Below are 17,287 nucleotides of genomic sequence, written 5' to 3'. Positions count from 1 at the left end.
CAGTACTCATTTCCTAGCAGGTTTTCACGGACCCTAGCAACCTTCAGCGACACATTCGGTCTCAACATGTTGGTGCCCGGGCACATGCTTGCCCGGAGTGCGGTAAAACATTTGCCACGTCGTCAGGCCTCAAGCAACACAAACACATCCACAGCAGTGTGAAGCCCTTCATCTGTAAGTCTCTGAACACCCCAGCTCCGCATCTGTCTGTCCTTCAAAGGGCTCTGTGCTCTGGAGCATGGCCGCGCACGGCCATGGTGGGTGGGAGGAGGTTGCCCTCCTAGCTGTTTTGGGTCCAAAGTAGGAGGGTTATTTTATATTATAAGAAATTATTTTATAAGCAGATCCAAAGCATTTCACCTATAATCCTTGTTTTTTTTTTTTTTTTTTTTTTTTTTATGGATGGAGTCAGTACCAGGGAAGTCATTAAATAAGGAAAGGAGAGCCTTCCTGGGTAGTAGGATTTAGCTAAGGTGATCAGGTGTATCTCACATTGGAAGTGATCGTGGCTTGGTTAAACAGCCAATAACAGATATCATTAAGTGATTAAAAACCTGGTCTGGACCTCAAGGAGCTGGAAGAGGCTGGGCAGACGAGAAGGCTTATGTTGCTGTCTGTGTACTGGAGTGTGTGTGTGCAGGGGTAGATGCTGGAGTGTGTGTGCAGAGGGGTAGATGCTGGAGTGTGTGTGCAGAGGGGTAGATGCTGGAGTGTGTGTGCAGAGGGGTAGATGCTGGAGTGTGTGTGCAGATGGGTAGATGAGGGATTGTATGTGTGGAGGGATAAAATGCCCTTCACTCCTCCTCTTCCTTCTGCTTCCATTGCAAACTGGTAGTTCTGGGCCACTTGAAAAAGCAGAGTCTTTTATCTTTAATGCTGGACAGGTTCTCTCCCCCAAACACTGCCCTCAAGCAGATATACAAGGTGCACGCTTTCAGGGGACATCCCTCTGCCCACCTACTTGGCACACTCCTGGACCGAGCACTTAAGTAGCACACTTCAAGAAACAGAGAACTCAGCTCATTTTCTTTTGCTCATCCTTGTGGGTCTGTTTCTTGGCTATGCAACAATCATTCCAATAATTCAGAAGGTAAACCTTTTGTTCTCGGTTTATCTAGTCAACAGCTCTGGGGCTCTTTGTTCCTTTGCCCTGGTAGGTGTGTAAATACAGGGAAGAAGGCCGCTGTGCTACCAACTTTTAAACTGATTCTGGATCCAGATACGGGTGGGATTCCTTGAATCATTACCAGCACCTGGCAACATCTGTGGCTTTCTGCTTTGGGAACTGCATGAGAACCAGTTTTATCCCCGTTTGGTTTGTTTGTTTATTTATTTGTTTTGACAAGCACTGGTGGTTTGGAGCAGGTATCCACGGCTCTAGTACAGAATCAATTGGCAAAACACCTAATTCTCAGTGCCAACGTGGAGCTGCCAGAGACTAACCGTCCCTGTTCTTTGCCTTGACACAGCCTTCTTTTGTGCTTCCAAGTGCCAAAAGTTCTCGTCTTTCCTTTTCCAGTGCACAAGAGAGTCCTGTTTTGCTTAGCTGTTCTGTTCCCTGGGCGGAGCGAAGACAACCAACAGATAAACAAAGGGTGCTGAGCTCCCTGGGGAAGCACTGCTAGAACATGGGAAATTATGTAGACAATAGGAATTAGAGGAGAGAGAGAGAGAGAGAGAGAGAGAGAGAGAGAGAGAGAGAGAGAGAGAGAGAAAGTATTCATTGTCTAGGCCATAATTCCTACAAGCCCTCTTGGAAGTGTTATGAGCATACTATATTAGTTAATTTATTTCAGACTCATTAGAAATAAATGTGGTAAGTTTTATGCTTTGGTGAGAAGAACAGAATAAATCACAAGGAACTCTGATCACCTATTTTCGTACTTTATCTCTTTTTGAAGACTAAAGTCGGAAAGCATCAACTCTGCCGTTCAGCACGTTGGTCCGTGCTCTGAACCATGCTAAAGTCAACTGTTCCACTTTCCAGTTTCCGAGACTGTCCTTTCTCATTCAGGCTGCATCCAGTACTTCCCTTGAATACATTCTCAGCAATTATTGGTAAATTTAAATAGCAGATAGCTTCTTCAAATATCAAATCTGACAGTGAACTGTGGAGTAATTACAAATAATAGCCAGGCAATTTCAGAACAAAGGGTTTAAACATAGGCGTTGCCATGAGGCTGAAAGGGTGGAGGTTCACCTATGACTGCTATCTGGTTCCTCCTCGAAGGCCACACACCATGATCTGCCCCCAGTAGTGTGTTTATGACAACTGTCTTTTATTACAGTGAGCACAGGGCCCCTAGCGCTAAGGCAATTACTCATCGCCTGCACAGCAGTCGCCAGCCTTCCTAAATAGAAACCACATGCTCTAATAGACAGGATATATTCAAAATACCTCTTCATTTGTTTAAGAAGGAGAAAGATGCAGTGTTAACTGGAGGCTAAGTCCTTGTTGCTGAGAAAATTGCAGTTGCGTGTAGACTTGAACATCAGTTGAACCATTGACCTGGAGCCTGGTTAATGATGTCTCTATCCGAGTCTTCAAGGGTGATAAACAAAGCTCCTGACTAAGGAAACACCCAGATTCTATGTTAAGAGATCGACACAGACTCTGCTCACCCTGTAAAAAAGTTCCAGACAGACAAATCCAACTACATCTTATGTGATTCCAACATAGACACTGTGGATTTTCTACAGTCATCCTGCTGTAGAAAAGAAGATGACCTAGCAACATTTTATTTGTAAAACATTGCAACTCCTGTCCTTACAGTTGGTTACTTACCCATTAAGACATTTTCTTATAGTACCTTAGTGCCCAAAAGATAGATTATTGATGATTTTTAAAAGTGTATTTTTACAATTCCAATTATATATAAGTATATATATTTATAAAACTTATATAACACACATATATGTATATATATAAATTTTGCTTGACTGCATTCTATAAAATAACATATCTATACTTTCTTGGAATTATCCATAACTGAATCACAATCATACAATTATGTGGAAGTCTGCTCCCCAGGTGATTTTATTTAATGTATTAGGTAGTATAAATAGTACGTGTGTTGATTGAGCCTATTGAAATGCTGTTAGAACAGACTGCCCAGTGTACTCCGGTAGGAATCTGAGAAGCGATCACCCCATCTTCTTTTCCTACTAAATCCTGTGAGAGTCTCTGCAGTGTGGCCAAGGCTCTGTCCTGATTAGCGATGTGCAGCAGTCCTGTTTAGTCTCCATCAGCAGAAAACAGGAACACAATCGCCTAGCACTTCCTGTTGGGGGGGTGGGGAACGAAGCTCCAGTGAGTTTTGCTTGACTGCATTCTATAAAATCCCTGTGGCATGAACTGTTCTAAAAATCATCATTGCTTCAAGTCACGTGTTGGACTCGGCCATTCTGCACCCACGGTCAGCTATCACTTGAAAGCAGCATCTGTCAAATTTTGTGTTTATTTTCTTGAAATCAATTTGTTTCAACAATTACCAGCCAAGTATATCATATTTCCACATATATAAAAATTGCAGGGAAGCATTAAATTAAGCTCACACATAAAGTAACTCATCAACAGCAAAGTTTTTTTTTAAAGCTATGATGCTTAGCAATTTGATATTATAATCCTGAAAGACTAAATTGAACAAAGTCTTACTTGAAAGGCTGGAGGGTTACAAGTTCGGCCTTAAAATATACTTAGAAATATTGGCGCATCTGCGAGAGGGGACATGCTACTTTCTTGACAAATTCATGGTGAAGGGGGCTAGTGTAGGACCACACCGGCTGCTGGGTTCTTCAGGATCAGCGTTTTCACGGCCCTCCCCTCGGCTTCCCATACTTGGCCATAACAGGCAGAAGTCAAGCCCTGAGATAACCGAGGAAGATACAGCCACAAGTGAGCATGTTTCCCAAGGATGGGGGTTTCATGTGCAGGAAGGCTAGCGCAACCACTGGTGTGAGGGGAAGTCAGAGGACGTGCTCATAGTTCATGGGAACCAGCAATGCAGGATGGGCTACATTCAATTTAGTTTCCTTTGCAGGCTTAAAATAGAGCCATTGTAAATTATGTCAGTCTTTCTCGAATCATGAAAATGATTGTTAAAAAGGTCTCCCAATACACAATGTGCATTGTTGTGCGGCTTTGATGTGTGAACGATGGGAGTACACGATACAATCCTAATGAAGTGGGGGGGGCAGCCTTTCCCACATGGAGAGATGATAAAGGCGGAGTGTGTGGATGGGGGAAGGCTGTCTGCTGTCTCGATGCCTCCAAGGCCAGCTGCTTGAAGTGCTCTGAAGTTTTTGTGCTTAATCTGTCTTTGATTTTTCAGATCCTACTAGTGTTAGGAATCAGGTGGAAGACGCAATGCATTCTGGATTGTGACTTTCCCATAAATATTTAAGCACACAAATATTATGCAAAATATTGTGCATTGGGGATGGAAACCATTTGCGTTCTCTGTGAGAAGTATTCATGCCGCTTTGCAGATGTTTGTCAATGAAATGCTTTGCTTTGGAATCTAGTAAAATGAAAGGTATTTTATGTTCAGAGCATCCAGTCTGGACTCCCAGCTCCTATTCCTGGCTTCCTAATTGTAACCATTCTGGGTAAAGCACTTGTGATAGATACTTGCTGACTTGAGAAGCAATTGTCATAAAGCCTGAGACTCTTTCTTGTTGTTTGCACGCAGGTGAGGTCTGCCATAAATCCTATACTCAGTTTTCAAACCTTTGTCGTCATAAGCGCATGCATGCTGATTGCAGAACCCAAATCAAGTGCAAAGACTGTGGACAAATGTTCAGCACTACGTCTTCCTTAAATAAACACAGGAGGTTTTGTGAGGGCAAGAACCATTTTGCGGCAGGTGGATTTTTTGGCCAAGGCATTTCACTTCCTGGAACCCCAGCTATGGATAAAACGTCCATGGTTAATATGAGTCATGCCAACCCGGGCCTGGCTGACTATTTTGGCACCAATAGGCATCCTGCTGGTCTTACCTTTCCAACAGCTCCTGGATTTTCCTTTAGCTTTCCTGGTCTGTTTCCTTCAGGCTTGTACCACAGGCCTCCTCTGATACCTGCTAGTCCTCCTGTTAAAGGACTGTCAAGTACTGAACAGTCAAACAAATGTCAAAGTCCCCTCTTGACACATCCTCAGATACTGCCAGCTACACAGGATATTTTGAAGGCACTGTCTAAACACCCACCTGTAGGGGACAATAAGCCAGAGGAACTGCTGCCCGAGAGGTCCTCTGAAGAGAGGCCCCTTGAGAAAATCAGTGACCAGTCAGAGAGTAGTGACCTTGATGATGTCAGTACACCAAGTGGCAGTGACCTGGAGACAACCTCGGGCTCTGACCTGGAAAGTGACCTTGAAAGTGATAAAGAGAAATGTAAAGAAAATGGTAAAATGTTCAAAGACAAAGTAAGCCCTCTGCAGAATCTGGCGTCAATAAATAATAAGAAAGAATACAGCAATCATTCCGTTTTCTCAGCATCTGTAGAGGAGCAAACCGCGGTGTCAGGAGCTGTGAATGATTCTATAAAGGCTATTGCGTCTATTGCTGAAAAATACTTTGGTTCCACAGGACTGGTGGGGCTGCAAGACAAAAAAGTCGGAGCGTTACCTTACCCTTCCATGTTTCCCCTCCCATTTTTTCCAGCATTCTCTCAATCAATGTACCCATTTCCTGATAGAGACTTGAGGTCGTTACCTTTGAAAATGGAACCCCAATCACCAAGTGAAGTAAAGAAACTGCAGAAGGGAAGCTCTGAGTCCCCTTTTGACCTCACCACTAAGCAAAAGGATGAGAAACCCTTGTCTTCAGTCCCCTCGAAGCTTCCAGCCACACCTGCCACAAGCCAAGACCAACCCCTGGATCTCAGTATGGGCAGTAGGAGTAGAGCAGGTGGGACAAAGTTGACTGAACCTCGAAAAAACCATGTATTTGGGGAAAAGAAAGGAAGCAATATGGAAACAAGACCGACTTCAGATGGCTCCCTGCAGCATGCGAGACCTACTCCCTTCTTCATGGACCCCATTTATAGGTAAGGATGATGAGAGAGGATGCTGGAAAAAAAAAAACATATGTATGAAACCGAGACTGTACACTTTGTCAGTAGTTCCTCTTCCAAATCACTTGTTGTTGTTATTGTTGTGGTTATCAGCAGTGGATGAGGCTTAATCTTGAGAAATCAAGTTTTATTCAGAAGTTGAGAGGTTAAGTGTGGACTTATTTTTGGATTTCTCTGAATTGAGGCTTTGGAATAGGACCACAGAATTTTTTTTTATTTTGACAATAAACTTATTTTTAAACATTTTTGGAGAGTGGAAAATATGAGAAAGTCATCTTTAAAGCAAACTGTCAAGTGGCAGAAGAATGAGGCTCCCAAAGGATTAGCACAGATATGCTATGCATGGGCATGAAAATGACTGCTTATTTAGAATAACACGAGACCTAGAACAGCCCGAGTCTCCTCTGTGGCAACCCACTGATATGTCTGAGAATATGCTACTCATATTTTCTTTCTAAAGAAACCTCTAAGAATCGAGAGTAAGTGAAATAGTAATCCCAAAATGGCTTTGTATATAGAATGAGTAAGTTGCATAAAATACGTTTCTATTCAATCTCATCATTATCCAGTTTCCTTCAATATATGAATTCTAGAGGTAAAGCATTTATGTTTAATAAGATATGTTTTGGCGGCATACTGTAACAATCACCACTAAAGATTATTTGGTTTTTGAATATTAATTTTCTTTAATCATTATATTTATTACACCTTTTACATATTATGAGAATTTTTAATTTACTTCCTAATTACAATTTTGAATATTATCGAGACTTTGTGGAACATGTGGACTTATTTTCATATTGAACCCAATATTTCTGAATGAAGAGATGTGGTGAGATTCTTTTATTCGGTAATATTTATGGATGTCCTCAGTGCTAGAACTGAGAGACCTTATCAGTCAATGCCTTCTACCCATATTATCTAGAGTGTCTGGAGAGCTTGCTAGTGTATGAAAAGCTATTTCCACTTCAACAAGAGAAAGAGAACACAATACAAGGGCATGGTAGCATGTATCCAGGAGACTGAGGCAGGGGTATCCTAAGTTTGAGGCCGGCTGCAGGCCCTGTAACAAGATCATATCTGAGGACAAAGAAAATAGTCTAAGATGCCCCTGTGTTCCCAAATTCTTATTTCAGCACTGAAAAAGCTTCTGTCGTGTCATCATCTGTGGCCATCCTCAGCCCCGTTTGCTGTCTTCAATTCCAAGACTCCAAACCTTCATCTTATAAAAGATAAAGTTCTTATGCATAGCTCTAAACGCTATTTACTGTCAGTCTGGAATGAAGCTCAGTTTTGCAGCCTCCAGATATTTTACCCAGGAATTGACTTCTTAATGCCTAGTTTAATAAGTACAATAATACATGTAAAGCATAGTAGAAATAACGTTTTTTGAACTCATAGCTATTCTGTTTCAATAGCATTTTGTTTTGTTTTGGTCTTTACACAAGTAGTCCAGAATGGGCCTCAAACTCACCATGTAGCCAAAGATGAACATTAGCTCCTAGCCCCTTCTTCCGTTTCCCGAGTGTGCACTATGTCTGGCTTTCAGTTATAGTTCAAAAGTGTACTTACTTAAAAGCTTTTAAAAGATAATTGCCAATGGCTGGTGAAAATTAGTCCATCTTACTTCACTTCCTGTGTACCTAACTGCAGGTAGGATGTGGACCATGTTCAACCTTCATCCTTTTCTCTAAACCTTGAAGGACAGAGAGGTGAAGAATTTGTCCGTTCATATGCCCATCCCACACATGTGCTGTGTATATATGTATAGAACTGAGCATATCTTGAATATCAGTAGCTTACTTGGAAGTTTACTCTTTCCCAATAGGCAAATTTAGGAGAACCAGAGTGGATATTGGAGATGTAATTTTTGGTAGAAAATGGCTTAAATTAAATTGCCCTACTTTTCCCCAACCATCTCAAATTCTTCAGATATTCTTGCCACATCTGAAACAGAAAAGTCCTAAAGTTATAGAGAGGCCCATAACTCAGCAACTCTGCAGGTTTCAAACTCCTTTGCCGCTGGAGTCACTGAGTAGGGTTTTTCTGTTGTAAAGGGTCTTTCTCCCCTTAAACACGTAGACGTGCCTGACGTATCCTTCCCCAGCGGAGGTCTTCTTGCCAGTCCCAAAGGAAGCTTCCATTGCCTTTGCTGTGATGAATGACAGGGACTGTGCTGTGACTGACAAGCAAGACTGATTCACCTCCCCAATCTAATTTTAACCTTTCAGAGTAGAGAAAAGAAAGCTCACCGACCCACTTGAAGCTCTGAAAGAAAAATACTTGAGACCTTCTCCGGGGTTCTTATTTCACCCACAAGTAAGTATTTTGGATTTGAGATTTCAAGCTTGTAAACTAACTTGTTGATCCCGAAAAGCAGGTGCAGTGGAATGACAGAAACTTTAAGAACACTAGGATTTCCTATGACGCTGCTGTGGAAGAACACAGGAAATTCTAGCGGGACTAAAACCCAGGCTTTTGAAAGAAAAAGCTTTTGGTATATGTGTAAAAATAACATGGTTTGGGTGTTAAATTATTATGTGCATTAACTATTTATTGAGCTAAAGTGCACATTGGAGTGAGTAGAACTCAGTTGAGGAAATAAATATTGAAGTTATCTTTTGTGTTTAAAGTTTCCTGACACAAAGATATGGATCATACTGCATCGTGTCCCAGCCTCTTGAAGGTCACTCTTGTCCTTTTAGTGCTTAGATAAAAACAGGAAATGAGTCTACCTGACAAGTTGTTACCATAGAGGGTGAAGGAATTTATCTCGACACCACTGGGCATTCCAGTGAAGGTCTGTAATTGCACAAGAATTCACCACAATACACAGCGCTATTTACTGAATGGGGCCAGGCCCATTTATCAAAATACATACAGTTTCTCCTTGCAAAGGGGCAGCTGAACAGCTCTGTCTCACTGCTTCCTCTCTACACTGCCACCCATTTAATTGTGCTTTCCCAAACTGGTTTACATATCAACCCACAGCTAGGGAATTGTGTTGAAAGTGCAACCATGATGTCTGGAATCTGTTTTGTTTTGTTTTTAAATCACATTTCATTTTGTTTTGTTTTGTGTTTAAATGATACAAGCTCTGATCTTTAATGATACCGAAGATTTTATGAAAATGCTTGAGCATGTTCTGTTGTAGTGTGTCCAAACCACAAACAATAGCTCTCTAATTAAACTTGTGAAAATCTCCTCAATCTCTGTAGAAGATTCATTAGTTTTTCCTGGGCTAGGAATCTTACCTGCTGTCCGGTCCTCACTTTTTCAATTGTCTTCTTTAATACCAAATGAGAGTATGAGAGCAAAGATACAAATATCTATTTTAGTTATAAATAGCTGTTTTTTTGCTTTAAATTTTCACTCTAATCCAAATTGAAAAAAATATATGCTTAGTTATCAAAACTTTCTGAAACATTCCAGCCATGGACTTTTATTTAGCAAGAATAAGGACTAGTACTGTCTACCTAACCCTACATGGAAAAGACCCAAGTACTGAGGCGGTAAATGTTTAGCGGTGAATTTCTGATATTTATACTGACCTAGATGACACCTGCAAGGGTTCATGGGATAAGAAGCCTAAATACAATATGCTCCGTGTTTCAGATAGTGTAGTAAAAATGCAACTCTCTGATACTTTCTCTTCTAATTTAAATAAAGCATACGTGACACTATATTCTTATTATATGCTTTTGACAGTAGTGATCAAATTGCTTGCATATTTTAATAAATATAACAAATCTAGCAATTAAGCACTTCAAAGCTGAGCGGTATAGGTCACGATAGGATGAAGAAAAAATGAAACTGGTTTAGTGTGTTTGAGCAATTTGGTCTATATGAGTGTTGGTTTTCTTCTCCACAAAAACTCTCGGGAAGAGTTGGTTTTAGCATGCCCATGCCATCTGAAAACTATTACTAGCCTAGGTAAATATGCCACTTGATAAAATGGGTAAGTTCATTTACCAATAATTGCATGTGTATAGGACTGTGTTAAAATACGGAATGCTCAGATACTTAATAAGATAATATGAAGGAGTGTGTTATATTTTAATATTCTCAAAGGTAATAAACAACAAAACAGATAAGGGATATGCCCAGAGCTCAGAGCACAGTGACGCCCCCCCCCCCCAGTCTCACTCAGGCGTACCTGTGGGAACACAGGAGTATACTTCGTTCTTACCTTCTGGAATAGGTCTCTGTGTAATACCAGTGTTGGATGTGATGGACAGTGGGCTGCTACAGAGGACTTGGGAGGAAAAAAGGAGCTAGATATTCAGGGTGCTTAATTCCCAAGCTATTTTTAAACTATTGTGGGGATCTAGAAGTTTTAGTAAGTAATACTTAGGAGGCAAATTCCTGCAGTACACACAAGAGAAGCTCGGCTCTCATTCAAGTTTGCGGTCATTGGAGGGATCAATTTCTTTTAGGAAACTCTTCAGGTCCCAGAGGATTGGTTTGGTTTTTGTACTCGATCAGTTCTATTCTAGCCACAACTAATCAAAGCCAAGGGTTTGGGATGATTAATAATTGAGGCACAAGGTGTTATTGCTACTTGCAATTAGCAAAAGTGCTTTGGTTTGAGGAAGATTTTTCACCCCTTTATGTATGAGACCCCTTGTCCTTTCAGGGTGACTAGATTACAAGATTTACAGAGAGGATGCACTTGGCTCTCTGTGTGGTCTCTGAAAGGACCTAATGGAGACTCTTCTGAATGGACATTGAGATCATAAAGTCATTGTAGTGAATGATTCTTCTTTTGCCCTGATCTTACTTTCTAAGTCATGACTTTTCAAGTATGGCCACCCCATGTACCCAGGAAAATTTGGAAAGACGGTCATTGTGCCCTGGGCATGACCTTACTATGTCAGGAGCCAACCCAAAGGACTGCTAAATACATGCTAGGCTAAGACCATTTGGTTCTTTACTTCCCATTTAAAATATTTTGAATCACAGTTAGAAGTCGAGGACACCCACTGTCTGTTTTTTGAATTATCACACAACAAAGAGGATATCAATTCTTAATTGCTTTAGAAAAGTATGAACGCATACACCAAGTTTGAGTAGTGGCACGCTATGGAGAAGCCTAGTTTTGCATTATTAAAAACACAAGCCCTCCCTATACTTAATCTCTAGACAATAATAAGTGATCAAGACAATAGATAATCATAAGATTTTGCTGAAAGATTGTTAGGCTCTCTTGCTTCATAGAGAAGTACAATGTTTTAAATGATGTCCCAAGTATTAAAAAGATACATGCTCACACATGTCCAGATTAAGAGATAAATCCTTAGAGCCCAAGTCTCCTCATTCTGTGCCCAAGGAAGCAGTTTGTGCTAGGAGGCCATTAGAAGACTAGGCAGCCTTCCTTTATCTTCACCTGCTGAATAAGTTACTTCACCAAAGGAAGTACTGAGCACTGTAGAGTTTCTCCCTGGATACAATGTTGAAAATTACCCATGGTGCTTTAGTTTAAATTAGAATTTTGAAAAGGAAAGAATGATCACAATAGATAAGATGTGCAGTGGAGAGGGCACATCACTGAATGACGACCCAGACTGCCCGCTTCTTTGACCCCTAGTCAGGGCGTTTCACACTCATATGACAGCTGATTGAACTGGAATACAAATCATTTGGTGATAGACCCTTGTAAAGGTGACCATTATCCATGGTTGGGTTTTCCTGACCTCTTAATATTATTTTTGCTTTTTGTCACTTTTTGTTTTCTCAGATTTGACCTTTTTAATCTATATCAAAGACCCCGTTACTTAAGTTTTCTCTCTTATTCACTTACTTACATTGCCTGAGTGTGTTTTACTACATTCTGAGGAGCTGAGAATTAAGTTAAACGTATTCAACGTTATCATTTATGCATGGCTGTGGGTACACCACATGCCCTTTGCCATTCACATGCAATATTGCTTTCAACACGTCTTTCCCATTGCCACATGTCTTACTTGTCACTACCTTTATGGAAACAAGTCCTGTATCTCCCAACTTCTCAAGAGTAAAAACTGCAGCCTTTTGGAAGAGCAGCTAAGTCACTGTAACTATAACATTTTCATTCCTTCTTCCATACTTTTGTGTTCCAAGTACCACTCTGTCAAGCACAGAATTCCCAACATTTTCTTTTGTTATGTAATTATTCCAATTTTAGTAAGTGCCACATTTTCTGTATTAATGATATGATAGAGATGCGGCAGACTGGGTTATGACAGGGAACTCTTGCAATGAATAAGAAGAAAAGGATGCCCTGTGTTATGAATTCTGTAGCACACAATAGGTAGCTTTCTTAGAGTGGTGGACATTCTGGTTTCTAATCAAACTTGGGTCTATGATTAATCTTAGGAAATAGAGGAAACTCAGCAATATTATACGTAGATTTAATTTTCATTTCTAGAACTCAAGATAGAATTACATGATAAGTAAACATTATCAGATTAGCATAAATGCTCATTTCTCAAAGGATAGATTGCAGTAAAGATCCAACACAGAAGTAATTTTCTGTTTCTGTTTCAATTTTGCTACCAGTTCCCACTACCTGACCAGAGAACATGGGTAAGTTCCTTACATTTTTAACTAAAGTAATGTAGCATTGGAAAAAAAAAAAAAAGAGGTTAATCTGTATGCTGAGCAGATAAGAATCCAGAGCTTTCCTTTCAGTGAGAAGCCTGGAGCACACATTTCTCCTGCTCATCCAACAGCAGAATGTTCTCAATATAACGGGGAATATAACGTGTTAAAAATGACCCATGGAATGATTTTATTAGTTAAATCGCACTGATTCCATAATTCCACGTAATTATGCCTTGGTAAAAGTGTTCTTATATAGACTTTATATGGGAAGTTTTGAAACGAATCATTAAGTAGAACTCATTATTATTGGGGAAAACATATTACAGATTTTTTTGATAAAGCCCCATGTAAGGTAAAACTTGAACTAATATTCAGGGCTGACATTGGAATTCACACTCTTCTATCCTAAGGCAGGAATGGTTCCTACCAGTTGGAAACAGGTTAACATTAAACTATTGTACCTAAATACTGAATGGACTTTTCAGAATTAGGTCTCATTTCTGTAACTTTTGTATGAATGTATATTTGGTTTCTGCTCATGATGCTAGGTGTAGGTTATTATTCATTCATTCATTCATTGATTTATACAGAAAGATATACATGGAGGGAAAAATCCTCATTTTATATTTTACCCCCAAATAGAACTTGGCGGATGGGAGTAACATAGACCTCAGCTTTCCCTTTGAGTCTTTCTGTGTTTACATCACCCATCCAAATGGCTTATTTCATAGGGATACCAACAATCTTGGGGAAGTTTGGTGTCCTGCAGTCACACTTGTTTCCATGCAAACTTAGTTAGATAGGCTATGTTAGCCTTTATTTATTTCCTTTATCCAATTTATGTTAATTATTTTTTTAACCAGAGTCTCCTCCATTTTCTCTGTCGTGGAATATGTGACGAATTGAGAAATTTTCTCACTGTTGTTGCATGCTTAATAATTAAGTACATGTATTCAGAAAGCATAAAAATGTGTGTTGCCAGGGAGGGGAAAGCGTGATAGAGGGGAAGGAGGCCGGTGAGAAAACGTGGAAGCCACTAGTCTAATTATGCTAAGACGTACAACCAGTGCGTTTTTTTTTTTTTCTCGGAATATACTGGCCTGCGTTTTCAGGATTCCTCCCCTGTCCTTCCAGTAGAGGACTGTTCTGAGCTCCATGCCTCAGTTCTCTTATCTTTCCTAAGGTACAGTGTGACTTTAGCATTTGCCACGTTTGTAACCGCGTGAAGCTTATGATGTTGATCCCAACACTTAGGGCTGATCGCTACATCCACTGGCAAAGCCAATTCAAAGTCCAGGCGAGGTCTTCTTTGTAGCATCCTGTGTTACTGCTGTCCTGTCTGGAAATACGCCTTTTCACCTAGGAATTTCCAAGGCTGTGATTCACGCTGGTGAGATGAAGTAGATACTTGCCATACATACTGAAGACACGGGCTTGCAGTTCTTGGTGGTAAATAGCTCTCAGTGATTTTGTAGACATGACTGTTGAACTTGATCTATGAAGTGAGATAAACATAAAATATGAGTATTCTCCCCCAAATGACCATGGCTCTAAGTTTCTCAAGATTATCAAGTGAGCAAATATAGAAAACTTCTGACTCCACAAACTTTCCCAGCCTGTTGTTTATGAATAGTTAGTTATTCTATGATAAAGTCATGTGTAATCTAATTGGGCATCATTAGTCCACATAACTCATGGTGTGCTTGGACAGACAGCCTTTTGCATAATCAGGTTGTCACTAAATAGTTTCGATGAGAAACTTTCTCAGGTCTTCAGCTATCGGCCCTCCAATAATAAATGCTAAGTGCTTAGATCCTTGGTGGTGATATCTTGCCTGAAGAAATGTTTTTTTTTTCATTATTAACTCTGTTTGACTGGAGGCATAGCTGCGTTTGGGGGAAGGAGCTAGGGCACTGCCTCTAAACAGTTTGCGTCAGTATAAAGTTAATAGCCTCTTGGGGACTGGAAGGGAGAGAAATAACTTCCTTTTCCAGACATCTGGCTGTAGATACTATCAACAACTATTATATATATGCAAATAAAAATTACTACTACATTGGAAAAAACCTGTCATTTGCAGATCTTAGATTAGTCTAAGATATTAATGGGTCATTTGGCATTATAATGCTAAAATATACAGTGGGTAATTTCTTTGCTTTAATTTCCCTAAATTTTTATTCATTGCATTTCAATTCTTATTATATTTTATAATTAAATAATATAATTTACATCTAGCCATTTCCTATTCTATTCATCCTATTTTATCTCAACATTTTAAAATACCAGGGCAGACTTTAAAACAAGTATCAAAATGTATCATCTTTACGTAAGATATGTTTCTTCTGGGGGAACATCACATGAGTCAGAACAGATGCAAAGCTGAGGCTTTGGCCCATGTGTTAGATAATCCAGTATCAATAAGTAAGGGCTAGATCAGCATTGATCACAGAATTGCTAAACTATACAACTGGATGGTATCTAAATCACTTCTATCTGTCACTTAGTCATTTTAATCGAGAGTGGTGTAAGAGCAAATACCAGGAACAGGAAAGAGAGAATGGAATGAAAACTCTCCTGTCTCTTCAGTGGTGTCTAGCTAAGCACCATGTGTGTGCGCGCATGCTTGTGCATGTGTGTGTGCGTGTGTGTATGTGCATGTGCGCACACACGTGTGCATGCACACATGTGCGTGTTTGTTTATGTGTGTGTATATATATGTGTATGAGTATGTGTGAGCATGTGTGTGTGCATATGCATATGTACGTGCACACATGTACATGTGTATGTATATGTGTGTATGAGTATGTGTGAGCATGAGTGTGTGCATGTGTATACATATGTTTATGTGTTTTTTTAATGCTTATACTTCCATAGTCTTGTTTTTCCCGTCTCCATCCCAATTTTATCCTCTTTTTATTTGACAGCAGAAGTCAAAGCTGTGTGTGTGGCTTTTAAGAGAGGTTCTTGGGCAATGGATGCTCTTTTCTCACTGTCTTTGAGGATGCCATCATGTGGCTATTGAGTCCACGCTATATCTTCTCATTTGTTGATGCTTTTGCCATGTTGAAACTGTTAGAGGTGAAGTAATCTCAGCGACCTTCCTTCGAAAGGATCTAGTATTACAGCTCCTAAAGCAAGACACATTTCCCAACAGCCAGTCGCTCCCAAATAACTCGAAGTACCTGTAGTTTGTGTGTGCTAGAGATGAAAGCTGAGACTAATAACAGTCATGAGGAGGCTGCTTTCTATAAAAGTGAAAACATGTTTCTTCAAGACACATTGCTTCAGGCGTCTGAGTGGGAGCAAGATGGACATTCAAATTCTTTAAAATTACACGATAATGAGACATTACCCAAATATTAAATGTACACAAATAAAATATTTATAACCACCAGCCATTCACCTACTTCTCTGCCCTCGCAATTCATGAGAACATTGCGACCCTTCCCCTTGCTTGTTGTCACGAGTCAGATTGTAAACCAGAGGTTATTTTTCACTCAGATAATTTATTCCATGGTGGATAGACTATCAAAATGATTTTCCACAAGGAACAATTAGAAGGAATAAATGCAGATAAGATAGTATCATAAACTATTTCTGAATTGATTTTTAATAAATAAAGTGAGCATGTTAATACTGGCTGGGACGGGGAAATGACTGTGTTCGGTGGGGACAGACTTTCCTCCAACCTCTCTGAGCAGCGCCATCATTCCTTATCTTTGCCCTGTGATCAGTATGTGTCAAAATCCTTCACAGTGACAGATGTGCTGTCCGCTTGCATCTGTGCAGAATGTTTTAGCAGCTGAGTGATTATGAATCAAACCCTTGAGCTTAGAGCCCTTACTGCCTCCCAATGCGTTCACATTTGTCGCCTGACAAGTAAATGGATCTTGACTTTCCTCTGAGATTTTTTTTTTATGTGCTGTGTTTGATGAAAGACATTTGGCAAATTGGCAGTGGTACCCTGTACAACGCAATTTGTAGCTAGCATTAGGAGTCCGGGCATGAAATGGGCGAGCAGGTTCCAGGATAAAGAAGAAAGAAAGATAGCTAATTAGAACATGAATAGTCATTTGAAGACTCAAACCTACAACACACCCTTTGCGAGAAGAAAGTAACATTTGAGATTTGACTTTAGGTTATGATGCTCATGGTAACATACATTGTTACTTTTCCTTTTCAGGTAAACATGCTAGATTTTCTTTTTAACTGTTCATAGAAAATACATTTCTAGCAGTAAAAAAAATTAGGCTTCTGACTGGCTCGGAGTTTGGGCTTATAGTTGCTCTCTGGATCCTGTGTCCACCACCATTGCCTCTCTGAGGTGTATTTGCATTGGAAGAACTTTTAACTGATGTTTCCTTGGTCATGTAACACCCTGAGAACCAAGTGAGTTCATTTGACAAGCTGGCTGAGAATTAGTTGTCTGTTTACAATTTTGTGGTTCAGGTCCTCGAATAAAATGTGAGTGCCAAGGTGACAATGCTTTGGGCAAGTTGAGGAGAAGAAGAATCTGTGTAACTGCAAACAATAAAAATCAAGCTAAGTTGAAAACCAACACAATTCTCTACAAGTCAGTCCTGCAAATATGCCAGCGGGTAGATGACAAACAAAACATACGAGACTGATT

At 40.0% G+C, this 17,287-nt stretch overlaps 1 protein-coding gene across 12 annotated transcripts in view; it reads left to right on the top strand.

Moving 5' to 3' along the window:
• The window catches only part of Mecom (MDS1 and EVI1 complex locus), a 556,830-nt gene that overhangs the window by 523,504 nt on the left and 16,039 nt on the right, over window positions 1-17,287 (top strand). For 7 of the 12 annotated variants that reach the window (XM_050138442.1, XM_050138443.1, XM_050138447.1 and 4 more), the window contains 4 exons: window positions 18-174; window positions 4,692-6,048; window positions 8,307-8,394; window positions 12,613-12,639. In XM_050138442.1, coding sequence (XP_049994399.1) covers window positions 18-174; window positions 4,692-6,048; window positions 8,307-8,394; window positions 12,613-12,639 — 1,629 coding nt within the window. The remainder of the gene's footprint in view (window positions 1-17; window positions 175-4,691; window positions 6,049-8,306; window positions 8,395-12,612; window positions 12,640-17,287) is intronic. The other 5 variants (XM_050138444.1, XM_050138452.1, XM_050138445.1 and 2 more) reach the window with 5 other exon arrangements.

Source organism: Alexandromys fortis, unplaced genomic scaffold (genome assembly GCF_014885135.2).
Source record: "Alexandromys fortis isolate MF-2015 unplaced genomic scaffold, M_Fortis_MF-2015_v1.1 scaffold_15, whole genome shotgun sequence".
NCBI lineage: Eukaryota > Metazoa > Chordata > Mammalia > Rodentia > Cricetidae > Alexandromys > Alexandromys fortis.
The sequence above is the reverse complement of the archived record's forward strand: the minus strand, read 5'-3'. Positions and strand labels throughout refer to the sequence as shown.